General features: G+C 43.8%; 1 protein-coding gene across 1 annotated transcript in view; it reads right to left on the bottom strand.

The window, feature by feature from the left end:
- Positions 1 to 3,819: 3,819 nt before the first annotated feature.
- Positions 3,820 to 15,049, bottom strand: part of LOC131214116 (glutamine-dependent NAD(+) synthetase) — a 52,078-nt gene continuing 40,848 nt past the window's right edge. The window contains exons 3-4 of the mRNA XM_058208482.1: positions 10,127 to 10,293; positions 3,820 to 10,070 (exon numbers count right to left, since the gene is read on the bottom strand). Coding sequence (XP_058064465.1) covers positions 7,655 to 10,070; positions 10,127 to 10,272 — 2,562 coding nt within the window. The 5' untranslated portion in view covers positions 10,273 to 10,293 and the 3' untranslated portion in view covers positions 3,820 to 7,654. The remainder of the gene's footprint in view (positions 10,071 to 10,126; positions 10,294 to 15,049) is intronic.

The raw sequence follows: 15,049 nt of genomic DNA, 5'->3' as shown, positions 1-15,049 counted from the left end.
CTAGAGTTGTCTTTTTATACAGAATTGCCGTCGGCGTACGAAGTTGACGTCGACTCCGGTGTGAAGGGTCCCATACAATCCCATACAAGCCAACGCGTTTTCACGCGTCGCTTGTTACGCTACGTTCAGTTCAGTTCATTTCAGTTTCTGTGTGCACAGGCCTAGAGTTGTCTTTTTATACAGAATTACCGTCGGCGTACGAAGTTGACGTCGACTCCGGTGTGAAGGGTCCCATACAATCCCATACAAAACAACGCGTTTTTACGCGTCGCTTACTACGCTACGTTCAGTTCAGTTCATTTCAGTTTCTCTGTGCACAGGCCTTTAACCCGAGCGTAATTATTTTTTTCATACGCTTTGCTTACAAACAGAGGATAATTTGAGTACCTTATTTGCTGGTATAGCAACAAAGTCGGAAAAAAACAAAAAAAAATATTCAGAAATCAAATTATTTCTCTTCTATTTCTATTTTCTCGGACCAAAAACACGAACGTAAACACGTTTGACATTTTGTTTTTATATTTTTGCTGCCACACGAAGCGTAAACGGTTTGGCATTACAAATTAATTTTAAGCTAGTTTTCACGCCGCAACGCTAGTTTTTTGCTAGTTTTCGAAGCGCAACAGCCTTTTTTGTGTGTCTAGGAGGCTACACGAAGCGTGAAAACTAGCGTAAAATTAATTTTTAATGTCAAAAAGTTTACGCTTCGTGTGGCAGCAAAAATATAAAAACGAAACGTGAAACGTGTTTACGTTCGTGTTTTTGGTCCAAGAAAATAGAAATAGAAGAGAAAATAATTGATTTTTGAATTTTTTTATCTGTTTTTTCCGATTTTGTTGCTATACCAGCAAATAAAAACATAAATTATTCTCTGTTTGTAAGCAAAGCATATGAAAAAAATAATTACGCTCGGGTTTACGCCTCGCGCGAGCCGTAAACGTTTTAACAGCGCCGCAGCAGTTTGGCATTAATCGTTAACGTCAAACTTGTTACGTTACGTATCGTGTGTCCCCGCAGTGTGACTTTTTTGTTCGGGACCCTAACAACCCAGTGAACAATTTTGACAGCCCGAGGCTGCCCCTCTGCCTGCGACGCGGCGGAGGAAGGCTGAGACGAGTGAGATCGAACGCCCCTCTGCCTGCGACGAGGCCGGGGGAAGGCGAACTTGCAGCGCACGAAGTGAGCATGAGGCGCGTTCGATGGTTGCCGGGGAAAGAGCGTAAGAAATCCCCGTGAGTTTGCAGGTGGAAGACGAACGGTAGAGAGAAAGCAAAAGGAATAGAAAGAACAGAGATAGCGAGATCGGGGCAAAGTCCCGAAGTTCCGAGGGTCCGACAGTCTGTCTTTAACTTTTGTTGTGGACTTAGGCGAATCGGGACGAAACCTCTGCCTCGTTTTTTTCTAAGTGCCAAGTGTAAAGTACCAAGTGCTTGTGCTTCTCTGTCGATCACGGGTGATCCTGATAGAAATAATCCGGGTAAGTTTATTGGACAGTATTCAGTGACAACCAAATAATGTTGAAATGTTTTCGCTTTGCTCGTTTCAGATGTCCAACTAAACTGGAATGCAAAGGATTCGAATGCAAATGCAATGCAATGCATTTTACAACGCGTCTAAGGCGTTGAAGGTAGCTACGCACCAAATTGTGAACGAACCGCTAGTGAAGAGTGAAGAGTGTACGCGAACCGAAAAGAGAGAGAGAAAATATACCGAAATGTACCGACCAAATACGAATACGAATATGGGACAAAGAAGACGAAAAAAGCGAGGGAACACACAGGTGAGAGACAGAGGGCCGCTCGGTGAGAGAATTCAATCCACTGCTCACTCCTTGGACCTAACGACGGCTCACAGCGATTCCACCATATAACCTATATGGGAAATAGTGTTCGAAGTAGCGGATCAGAAGTGGATGAGTTGTGGATGAGCTATGGAATTTGAAGTGAGAAGAGCGAAATTGTTCACTGGGAACCCAGTGGACAATTTTGAGAGCCCGAGGCTGCCCCTCTGCCTGCGACGCGGCGGAGGAAGGCTGCCCAGTGAACAATTTCGCTCTTCTCACTTCAAATTCTACAGCTCATCCACTGCTGAACCACTGCTTCATACATTTATTCCGTATGGAGCTTGCATGGTGGAATGGCAGTGATCCGTCGATAGGTCCATGGAGTGAGTAGTGAATTGAATTCTTTCACCGAACGGCCCCTTGTCTCTCACCTGTGTGTCCCCTCGCTTTCTTCGTTTTCTTTCTCCCATATTCCCCTTAGCGAAAATAAAACATTTTTTATTTGGTCGGTATATTTCGGTATATTTTCTATCTTTTTTTTGGGTTCACGTTCACTCTTCACTCTTCACTAGTGGTCGTCGTAGTAATTTGGTGCGTAGCTGCTTGTTGGTGACGCCTTAGACACGTTGTAAAATGTTTTGGATTGTAGTCCGATGCATCCCAGTTTAGTTGGACATCTGAAACGAGCAAAGCGAAAACATTTCAATATTATTTGATTGTCACTGAATACTGTCCAATAAACTTACCTGGATTATTTCTATCAGGTTCTAACGTAATGGAAAGAGAAGCACTAGCACTTGGCACTTTGAAAATACAGAGGCATAGGTTTAGTCCCGATTCGCCAATTCGCCTAAGTCCAAATAGAACAGAAGTTAGAGAGAGACTGTCGGACCCTCAAAAACTTCGGGATTTTGCCTCGATCTCGCTATCTCTGTTTTTCCTATTCCTTTTGCTTTCTCTCCTCCATTCGTCTTCCACCTGCACCGCGTACGCATCACCTCTCGCCCATAGCGTCTTTCCTCTTCAGGTAATTCAAACTCACGGGGATTTCTTCCGCTCTTTCCCCGGCAACCATCGAACGCGCCCTCATGCTCACTTCGTTCGCTGCGAGTTAACCCTCCCTCGACCTTGTCGCAGGCAGAGGGGCGTTCGATCTCACTCGTCTCAGCCTTCCTCCGCCGCGTCGCAGGCAGAGGGGCAGCCTCGGGCTCTCAAAATTGTTCACTGGACAAATACGAACTATTTTATTTTGACCAGGGAGAATATGGGAGAAAACGAAGAAAGAGAAGAGACACATAGGAGAGAGGGAGACAAGGGGCCGTTCGGTGAGAGAATCAAATCGAAGACCCTGTCCTTGGGCCCCTCGAAGACTTACTGTCGTCTCACAAGGAAGTCCTTATGCAAAAATTACCCAGAGTCATGGATGAGTCTTCGATGAGTTGTCGAAAAGTCGTCGATGAGAAATTCAAGAAGAGTCGTCGATGAGAAGAGCGAAATTGTTCACTGGGTAAAATCTTCCTCCGCCTCAGTAATCATTACACATGGTTCAAATTGATCATTTGTAGTCGGAGGCGATGTGTATTACGGGTTTCACCAGGTTCTAGAAACTTGTGGTACACTACACCTTTCTAGTCCCACCAAACAGTCACAGTCTGTTTCCCGAATCGATCTGGTTTTACAGTCGAAGTTGATGATTGTCCCGGAATGACCCATGATTTTTTCTTTAAGAATTCTAAAAATAAATCCATGTTTCATTGCCATCACCAGCACGTTACAGTTAGTTTACCACAACGTTTACAGTAATATTGTCTCTATTGTACGGCAAGACCGCTCGGCGGTTGTAATTGATAAGAAGAAGAATGACAGACATATAAAGCAGAAAAAAAGAAGAAAAACATATGCTACTGCGAAATATCTCCGTCAAGATTTATTCTTGTCTTTCTCAATTTGTGTCCATACTCCAATGTATAAACAGAAAGATGCTCACATTTGTTCTAGAAAACCGTTACGGTTCCATTTATTAACGTTGTTTGTGTATTAACTTCCTTTTAGTGCACAACATGTGAAGAGTGAAAATTTGATAACAAAGGTACTTCGCTTGTTTGAGGTTGTGTATTCCAAAACTAGTACTAAAAGTGTAGTAATACTATATTACAATGGTCCAGTGCTTCTACCATTCGCTTTCTTGTAGGGTAACAAGTACATTTCGATTTAGTGGAAAAACACATTTGCTCCCGGTTTTTTTTTATGATCTCTGTATCACACGACGGTACAGCGCGTGACAGTATCTTTATGACTGTTAACTACGACTATGACTACCGTTGATAAAGTAGTCGGTATTGCTCTTCATTGTCACGCAGCTGGCCTGGATTCGATTCCCCAGACCAATGTGACAGGGATAAGGGGTTTGGGGGTCAACAACCCCGCCCGTAAAATCTACAATATTACAGCAAGCAACAGAGATTAACAGTGTCTCTGTTGCAGACTAAGACCGTTCGGGGGTTGTAATTGTCGGATAAGAAGAAAAATCACTTAGCACGGCAGAGGGCAAAAGAAAAAGAAGAAGAAGGCTACGACTATGACTATTACACGTTTTGCATTTTGCAAATAGACTGTTATTTTCGGAACTGTTTAACAATTTCGCATTTCTATTTTCTCAATTTTCTATTTCTCCCGCTGCTTTTAATTACCACAACGTTTATAGGATCTAATAGCCATCTCTTTTCAATATTTTACTTTGATACCAGAAAGTGGTACCAAGAGCAGTACTAGTTTAAGCGAACATTGGTGAGCCATTGGGGCGGGTAATCACGGCCGTCCGATGGAACGGAAGGAGCAGCCCATATTTCTGATCTGGTTACATGAAGGTAGCAGGTGAAATCATTGAACAAGTGTATCGATACGATGGCTTGACTTGAGATGGTTTTTACTACTAGCCTTCCGGCACTCATTATCACGGGGTTTTGCTTCACGTAAGTCATCTGTTCGCTCGCATCAATTGTATACTAATCAATCGGAGATTGCTAAACGATAATTATTAATTGTTACGATTGTAGTTACAAAAAATGTTTCCGTTTTTAAGGATTTTGCCATGATGTTAAAACTATCAGACCGCTAACAGCTAAAACTACCCACCAAATAGGCTTTAAAGACTCAGGCCTAACACATAGATGGCGCTAGTCTTATTGCATTCAGTTAGTACTAACCTAATTATATTCCACTCATATGGTTATCTCATATTGCAATAAGAGTGACACTACTTTTGTTATTTTCAAAACAATAGTTTAAAAACTATTTCGTGTTATAATTTTACACTCCTTTTTTATGGAAAAAATAACGTTCAAGCGAAGCAAAGGCTTGAAATGTGTTAAAAGGAGTCCACTCCAACGAAAACAAAAACAAAGAACGTTTGTTAACTAACTTCCAACGTAGTCGTAGAGACAACTATGACAACTATGAGTGTTGATGATTATGAGTAGTGTTAGACCATTTTTAAACGTAAAACGTAAACAAGCGTGCAATTTTCATTTGGTTATAAAACAAAAGCAAAACAAAACCGGCTAAATATTTTTCGATGCTTGAACTTTTATTTGAAAGGTTAATTCATGCAATTTTTTGATGGGAAACAATTTTGGTCAAATGTTCACCACGATAAGCTTGGTTCATTTGTCGACCTATTTTTGAGTACATTTTCGATTGTATCTGGTCCTATTTCGGCAATAGCAACTTGAATTTGGGTCTTGAGGTTGTCAATAGATGCCGGTTTATTCGCATAACATAAATATCGATTGTGGCTGTCACTGTATGGTACGTAGCGCCGTCCTGTTGAAACCAAATGCCCTCCAAGTTCTCAGCTTCAATTTCGCCGTAGAACCAATCAGCCAAAACCATTGCCAGCCAGTTGTATTACTAGATGCATTGGCTTCTCTTGTACAATGTGTGAGTTTTCCGAACCACAACAGTGCTTATTAACACAGCCACCGATGTGGAAATGAGCTTCAAAAAAATGTGCTTTTCAAATATCGTTCCATTTGAGTTGACGTCCTACCACTTTGGAAATAAATTTTTCATATTTCCCATATTTTTCATATTATTTTTTGGAACCAAAATTGTATTTTATACATACACAGTTGGCCAATACAATAGGTAATTGTATGAAACTGATACAATTTGAACTGTAGTCGAGCCACTACTAAACCAATGATCACCCAACTGATACTGTACTTCGATACACTAGTTTACGTTATTTTTTTGCTATGTTGGTGATATTTATGTCAAAAGTGACAGGTGGTACCAGTTATTTTGACAGCAGTCTGATTTGGCCTGGTCAATAAAATAAGTAATTCGTTGTCTACGCTGCAATTTCACCCGATTTCTTGTAAGCAATAGGTTTATTTGATCTTGCTGCATTCAATTTTCAATTGTGAATCTAAAAAAATCGTTGTTTGCAAGTAGAACATCCAGAATGGGCAGAAGCCAGGGCAGAATAGGTCTTCATTTCAGAGTACACAGCACCATTAATGCTCTCGAGTATATATCAATCATGGAAGACGTTATGTTGCCTTACGCAGAAGAAAACATGCCACTGAGATGGATATTCCAACAAGAAAGCGATCCCAAGCATACGTCGAAGCTCATGAAATCGTGGTTTGATGGCAATAATGTGTCAGTTTTGCCTTGGCCAAGTCAGTCTCTTGACTTGAACCGTACTGAAAACGTGTAGAATACCTTGAAGCAAAAGTTAGTTGGACAATATTTTTCAAATAAATACGACACGATTCGTTCTTCTACGATTAGCAAAAACTTGTCAGAATTTGGTCGATTCGCTGCCAAGGAAAATGCATGAAGTGTTTCAAAACAACGGTGGATGCACGGGATACTGACTCATTTTGAAAGGTAATATTGACTTTTGATATTAGCAAAAGTGTAAACCGTGTAAATTCATTGACATTTGCCTTATTCACAAATTTATCTATTTTATTGGCCAGGTAGTTTTAGCTGCTTTCGATTATAATAAGCGAATTCCTAAAGTTTTTCCCTTTTTTAGACTATCTTTATGTTATTTTTAGTACTACTATCTTGAGTTATCATTGTAATACCTCTGAATGCAATAGGTTTTGAAAAATGATCAAATAATGCAGCTTAAAAACATTTACCTATTACATTGGCCAGCTGTGTAAATGGCATGAGTTTACCTTTCAGTTAAAAGTTCAAGCATCGAAAAATATTCAGCAGTTTTTTTATAACGAAATGGAAAAGTGCACGCTTGTTTGAGCACCCTTTACATTCGTTTTGTTTGTTTTTTTGTTACTTTGGTAAAAAATGACTTTCGTGTGTAATATAGTGGACTTCGTGGCAATTTTTGGAATTTCTGGAAATGTTTCTTAAGACTTCATTGATTAGCCATGGCACAAACGCATGGTGTACTTCCACACATGCCTGCACAGCTGCCACACCTGAGCTATTGCTAGTTGGTACATTTAGTTCCTATCGAATTAGAAAATTGTGCACTATTTAGAACACATTTATTAACAGTGATCCACTCATGTTGGTGAATGCGTTAACTCATGTTGGTGAATGCGTCAAACCTAGTGGAAGACCACCCCAATTCTCAACATCTGGATTCAGTGTACAGTGCGCCGTATAACAATCTACACTTTAGGCAGATCTAAGAAGTAAGGATCAAAACGCTTGAAGCACTCAAATGATCGCAGCACGGCTAGGTCAGTTTGACTGACTGACAAAAAACTTGTACTGTGTAGGCGATGTAGTTTGTCTCACCGGTATATGTCTCTGTTGACAATGTAAAGCATGTTTGTTTGCGTATTACTTCAATTCTTCTCTGCACTCCACATTACTTACTACTGCACTCTACACTGGTACACCAGTACGATCCTTGATCTTTCCCATCACGCTCGAATGTACCCGATTGTAACCACTACTGCTTTGCGACTTGGTCAGCCCGCTTCCAATTGCAACATCGTGGTTATGTGCGGCCAGATAAAGGTGACCGATGCTAGTCTGCCCGTGGTAGGATAGCTGATGTGCACTGACGGCACTGGCCACACCGGTAGTCACACTTCCTCCTGCAGCAACATCAGCATCATTGAAGTATGAATTCTGCCCCTTCGCTATGGTGGTGTAGCTGATATGTGGTTGGGTTGCCAGGGGATTGCCATGGCAAGAATGTCCACGATACGAAGTTTGACGCTGCTGACCGTTATCACCGTTTTCAACTTCGTCATCGCCATCGTCGTCCTCACTATAGTCTCTCTCTTTCTCTTCATTCTTATGTGTGTGATCTTTTATGAGAAGTGTATGGTCACTGCTTGTTTGGCGCAGGAGTTCACGATCAATGGCCGCAAACTGCCACATCCAGTTGGGGCGGTACAGAAAGGGACGATGGTCAAAGCGGTTGTCATCGGGACTGTACGACTCCGCGTGAACCGAAGGTGTTAGCACTGTCATCTTGTGCCGGTTGATTGCGTAGCAACGAAAAAAGTGCTTCACCTTGTCGGCGATCTCTTTCGGATCGCAATCAGTGCGGCGGCTACCAGCGACACGCAACAACTTACAGAACATGCTATACGGACCACAGTGTTCTTGTTTACGGAGGCGCCCAAATTCACTAAGCTCGCGGTAAGTTAGACCCATATCCTCTTCGTCAGTTTGCGCAAGCGCGCCATCGACGAGAGGTTCTAACTCGGCAGTGGGTGGTGCTACTAGGATCTCTGTAATAATGGGCAGCTCGAATTGGCGCTGTGCGTATGCCAAAAAGCGCTGAAGATCCTTTTTCGAAATGCCCCCGATCGGGTTGACGTCTGCCGAAGAGCAATCATATTTGGTCATGTAACCGCGTAGCGCTTCATCGACGTTAGACGATCCAAGCACCAATAGGCCGCCTGGCCTCGACCGCACCCATAGCATTAACTGCGCGAATAAGTACGCCAAAACCATACGCGTGCGCGCCTGAATGTTTTGAAGAGCTAGATTCTCCCGTGCACACCCACCCGCCGACCGGAACCGCGGACGCATACCAGTCACCAGCTGAAAGATCCCCAGCAGCGTATTTACCGCACCGTCGATATTGATGTCCAGATGGTAGCAGTGGATTTGACCAGCCAGCGAGGCAGCTCGGGCTCGTGTTTCGCGACTCGAGTTCTCGGTGCCCATATAGCAGGTGAACAGCAGTCGGTTGCACAACTCTGCTGCTCCACCACCGGCGTCATATTCAGGATCGGCCAAGACCTTGCGACAATCGGCGAGTACATGGGGGTCACCAGCCGCGATCGCTCTAACCACCAGCCGACACATGGAATATACGATAACGGCCGTGCTGCTCGAGTCGACGCCTCCACTCAAGGGAAGAAAGAATCCACCCTGGCCAGAGCGCCGCAAATAGTCCCACAGCCAGCAGGCTGGCCCCAGTGAGATTTCCTCTTCAGGAGTATGGTACGGTGATAGTAGAGATGGTGGAGGGACTATCTCCGGTAACAAATCGTCGTAGCGAGACAACTCAGTGCGAACGAGGACACTAGGGTAGGTAAGCGTAGAAGCGGCCAGTAAACTGCGCGAGCGAAGCGCCCCTCGGTACGCTTGAATATCGTCCAGATCGAATGTAGCGAACGTAACCTCTACCTCGTCTAACGCGAACTGTTGACCACGCGCTATGACCGCTCCATTAAGAGCAACTGCTGAGCAGCCATTGAAGTACACCCGCTGACCGTCGCAGCCGCGCAAGTTGCTGAACAAGTACGCTCCTCCCGCCTTGTAGCTCGCGTTCCGGATCAGGTCGGTGGTGACGTGCGCTTTTCGCAACTCCATGTAACTACCTGAACCATTTACAATAATTTCGACGCCTGCAAGAGACAGGTCTATATGCTTACTGCGCGGGTTCCACAGCTCCTCACAAATTTCATATCCGAGGCACGTGTCGTGCGTTACGATGACCCCATCCCCAATGGGCACCGTATCCTGGCGGAGGGCGACCGCCACCGAGCGTGGCAGGCGAAAATCCTCCACCTGGCGCTCCTTAGTCCAGGGCGAAAACCAGCGCGACTCGCGGTAGTTGCCGTCGTCGCACAGAATCTGCTTTGGCCGAATAAGCAGGATGCGGCCCCGGTAAAACGCGATCCGACAGTTATACGCAACGTTCCGGTGGTGCACCGGCATCCCCACGTCTATCAGCATGTCAAAGTCTGTCGTGCTCTCGACGATTTGTTGCAAGGCGTCCCAGCAATGACGGAACGTGTCCAGTTCGTGGAAGTGATCCTCGCAGCTATAGCCGCTGTACGAACAAAAACTATTAATTATCATCTATAGATTGCTCACACTATCACTTACCTAACTTCTAGTTCTGGTCCAGTGCGGTACGCGGCCTTGTTTTTTACGGCCACCAGGATCGATTCCATTATTCGTTGCAGATTACCTTGAAAATCAAGAGCCCATTGGTTGAGGGTGCACACGGCCACGCGCACCTGTTTCCCCATCGTGCGACGCAACTTTTTCGACTAGAAAAAATATATGATAAAATAGGTAAAAGAAAACTCAAAACTCTTGCGTAGCTCTCTGAATACTGAAGAAGAAAAAAAAATCTTGTTCTTTTGGAGAAATGCTCTTAACACCAGAAATAGTTTTGTTATGCGTGAGGTCTACTTCACCTTCGCGTTATAAGCAGCAGCAGCAACAACACCAACACCAGCTAACTGTTCCATACTTTTACTACAAGCGTCAAAAAAGGATAAGGGCACGTAGGAGAAGGAGCTTCGTTGAACTGTGTTCCGTTTAATAGAGCGGTGAGAGATGAAGTACAAATACACAAGATGGTGGTGAGACCCAGGACAGTAAAAAGGAAACAGCCAAGAAGAGGCGACAACGTGGCAGAATTTATTTTTTAATTACTATATTTATTTAATTATGGCGCTGGCACAGAAGATCCCGACGGACCTATAACGTCGACTCGTAACGATGAAATACTAAGTACTGCAATCGTGGCTGCCTGAATATGACTACTCGGATTGTGTGTTCCGCTTTGGAAGGTACCCTGTGTAAGATGCGACGTAGAGGTGAAAAAAGTACAAAACAGAGAGTGTATAAGAGATAGACAGCATAGGGAAGAAAAAGCAGGAGTGTGACAGAGTGAGAAAGAGAGAAAGATAAAACAAGAAACAAAAAGTAAGAGGGGGAGAGGGGGAGAGAGGGAGAGGGAGAGAGGGAGAGAGGGAGAGAGGGAGAGAGGGAGACAGGGCGAGAGGGAGAGAGGGAGAGAGGGAGAGAGGGAGAGAGGGAGAGAGAGGGAGAGAGAGGGAGAGAGAGGGAGAGAGAGATAGAAAGAATATACAACGAAAAGGAACGAAAGGAGTAGCGCAAATGCATATATATTCCAATGTTTTCAATGCTAATGTTCCCGATACGGGAATTCGCCTTTGGCATTTTTTTTAATTTGTTCACAATGCGGGACCTTCTTTGAAGCGAGGTAAAGAGTGTTAGCATATTTTCTGTTAGAATATCTGATGAATATGGCTAAGTTAAGAGGGATTGGTGGACGTCGTCTCATAAGGGCCTTTGGACGTGGCCTGAAATATTACCGTCACGATAGCCCTCCGGTGTAACAAGAGGGTACACGGGGGAGGGACCAGTTAAAACAAAAATAGGTTGCAGAAATCAATGGAAAAATCAACGAACATCGGATTTTCGATGGCCAACCAAAGCTACGGACAACGACAACAATCACTACGAAACTACGCTCTTGCAACGTGCGCTTTCTGAAAAGAACAGGCACCCTGAGGCAACTGGAACCCTCCGCGTACTACAAATGAACCTCGTAGCATTGAATGAATGCTACAAGAAATTCGCCGGCCAGAAACTGGTGTTCGAAATTGACGTGGTAGCGGGCTACGACATCCGCGGAGTATATTATTACGTTATACCAGCAAAATAGTCAGCAATAAATCACAAAAAATGCTTCTTGTCGGTTCAGCTGCCGCATAGAAGTGACTGATACGATTTATTTCAAATCCAAATCAAATCAAAGTGCATAAGATTTAATTAAAAAACATTTTCTTCATGTGGTGCGGCCCGCTGACTAATTGTTAATTTCCCTGCGGCCCACATGCTAATATGAGTTTGAGACCTCTGTTCTAGGCAAACATCTGCCTACTTCTCTACCTCACATACGTGGTATGTTCAAAAATTGTTTGCGACATTTAAATTTATGTCACATTATATCATTGAAATTTTATGTCACTTATTTATGGTAACAAGTTCAGCCACTTTGAGCAATCGATCAATTTTTGACAGTTACTTTGCTTGCACGTATTTTGGCTCATTATCGATTTTGGTCTGCTCCTAAAAATGGATGGCAATGAATTTGTATCAAACTATGTGTGAAAAACGAAATTAAAAGCGCGGACGCATTCGAAATGTTGAACACAAGACAGATTTACAAAACGCTTGCAGGTCATCGAAACAACTTCATACCTAAGGTCACTTGCTGCAGTGATAAGGCTGGAAACTTGATCAGTAACCACCCATTTGGGCATTTGATGAACTACTCATCGATGAATCACCGAGCAGCCAGAAGCTCCACTGGCGGATACAAATCTGCTCCTGCCATCGAGCATAGAGAAGACCCGAAGGGCCATTCGTCGACTCAAGAACAACAAACGGGATTGTAATCGAGCTCATAGAAAATGGTAAGTAAGTAAGCAGATAAACGAAAACAAGACCAAATTCATGGAAGCAGCACCGTCAGCAGTCTTACCAATAACATCGGAAACTATACGTGGGGGTTACGTACTAATAGATGACCGAAAATTCAAAATTCGTTTCGAGCTGCACCTATCTAGGGTCACAGGTTAGTACTAACAATGACATAACTTAGGGGTTTAGGGTAACGGGGCAGCCAACAGATCTGAAAATTTTTTGGAAGGTGAAGGAAGCGAACAGTGCTATTTCGTAAAAGTTATAAAAAGGGATAATTGGCATTAACATTGTCTCTGGTGCAGGCAAAGACCGCACAGCGGTTGTAGTGCCAAAGAAGAAGAAGAAGAAGATTTTGCCCCATAGCAGTCGGTAACGCTCATCGTTGTCACGCACGTGGGTTCGAATACTGGGACTGGTTGTCGCGTTGTCGTGCCCGTAAAAACACACCGTTACAGAAAGTAGCAGAGATTAAAATTGTGTCTGATGCAGGCCAAGACCGCTCAGAGGTGGATAAGAATAAGAAGAAGAAGAAAAAGAAGAAAGTTGTCAGTTGTCAAGCGGCCGGTGTAATCGACCTGCGCGCTCAACTGTCGGTACAATTGCGCCACTGGCCACCAGAGACCCCTCCGCCCGCTGGCCACCAGAGATAGCGATCTCCCTCCACTTTGCGACCTCTCACTTAGGCCGATCGGGTGAATGTCTTTCGACCCGATGGATCGGTCTAGGCGAGAGCAATCGGGCTGGCTTCTGAGACTTGGATTCCGAACGCGAACGTGCTTACACACCGAATTTTCAACCGCTTACCGCTGGTGATTTACCACCAATTTACTCGACAACTCAGCCGCTAATGTAGTTTACCGTTTACGCAATTTAACCGTATACCTCGCATTTCGGCCAGTTAACCCGAACTGAGGCAACATATAAGCCCGCCACACACCACGAGCGGAATTTTTTTTGCGGAAATGTTGGCACGTTACGTAAAGGCAAACCCACGTTGTCTTCTATCTGCGGCGCAAGGCGAAGCGCAAATCGGACCGCAAAAACGTCGTTTCGTTTGCGCTTCGTGTGGCAGCAAAAATATAAAAACGAAATGTCAAACATGTTTACATTCGCGTTTTTGGTCCGCGAAAACAGCAATAAAAGCAAAATAAATTCTTCTCTCTCTTTTTTTAGATTTTGTTGCTGTACCAGCAAATAAGAATTTAAATTATCCTTTTTTGTAAGCAAAGCGTATGCAAAAAGTATTTACGCTCGGGTTTACGACTCGGCCGACCCGTAAACGTTTTGACAGAGGCTCAGCAGTTTGGCATTAATCTGTAATATCAAAAACATTACGTTACGCCTCATACGCCTCAAGACTTTTCTGTTGCCTTTCGCCCCGCCCGCGTTATAAAACGTGTTTAGTATTGACTTCATTCCGCGCGTCGACAAGCAAAAGAATCCAATAAAAGTAATTCATAAAAATGCTGGTCTCCCTTTGCGAAGACCTCTTTCTGGTTACTGATCAGATTTCTAGCCTTGTCACGACAACAAGTAACAGTGGGTATGAAGTTGTTTCGCTGACCTGCTACCGCTTTACTACTTCTTCATATAATGGGCGCAGCGACTCTCTAGTGGCCTGTTTGTAAAACCCTTGCAATATTGAAACGAGTCTGCGTGTTATTCCCGCCCAATGTAGTCGGACGAGTTATTGTGCATAGAATCAAGGATCGATTACACTCTATTTGTGTGAACGATAAATTAATACGTGATCTGTTTTATTCGAAGTAGTTTCATCCGGGGATCAATATGATCAATCTGAAACCATTGTTATTATTATTATTATTATTATTAATATATGTAAGAAAGGGAAAACAGTATAGACTGGAATTTTCTTCCTTTTCGTAACTTTATTCCTCTTTCGTAGTTGAGATCACAAACGTTAGACCGCTCTGGTCTGCTGCTGTTTTGCGACTGACTAAATTCTGCGCTCCGACCTCCTTTTATACTCGAAGTTGTTCTCGGGGTTGTCCTCCGCTAACTCTCGCTCGAGACAACGCCGAGACCTGCCTTCCTACATATATTGACGCTCAACGGGCAGTAAAGCCTAACTGAGCTCATTGGTTAACCTAGGACGACATGTTACACGTGTCAACGACAGTCAACGAGGACGAACAAAACTAAAACGCTCGCGAAACACAGTTAAACTCATGTCGAAGTCGAAGAACTCGAATGCAGAGTTAAAGTGACGGATGGCACTCGACATCGGTTCATTGTGGCCGTAAGCAGAACGACTACGACGTTCGGCAAGAAACCGCGAACATCGAAGGGGCCTTATGGGCACGGTGACCAGTAGTTGCGAGAGTATTACGTTTCTCGTGTAGATTGTTAAGGTCGGCTCAGTGTGGCTAGCCTTTCATCGAAAGGCGAGGGCCTTTCGATTGCATACACTTGTTAACTATGAGACCCGGAATTGGTATTAGATGTAGCAATTAACTCGTGCTGCCATTCGTGTACAATAGATGGCGTTACTCATTAACACATCGCTCAATAAGTCCGTAGGATAGCTTATAAAACAACAAT

The sequence above is a fragment of the Anopheles bellator genome, assembly GCF_943735745.2.
Source record: "Anopheles bellator chromosome X unlocalized genomic scaffold, idAnoBellAS_SP24_06.2 X_unloc_1, whole genome shotgun sequence".
Lineage (NCBI taxonomy): Eukaryota > Metazoa > Arthropoda > Insecta > Diptera > Culicidae > Anopheles > Anopheles bellator.
Note: the sequence above shows the minus strand (reverse complement) of the source record. Positions and strands in the feature narration are given on the sequence as shown.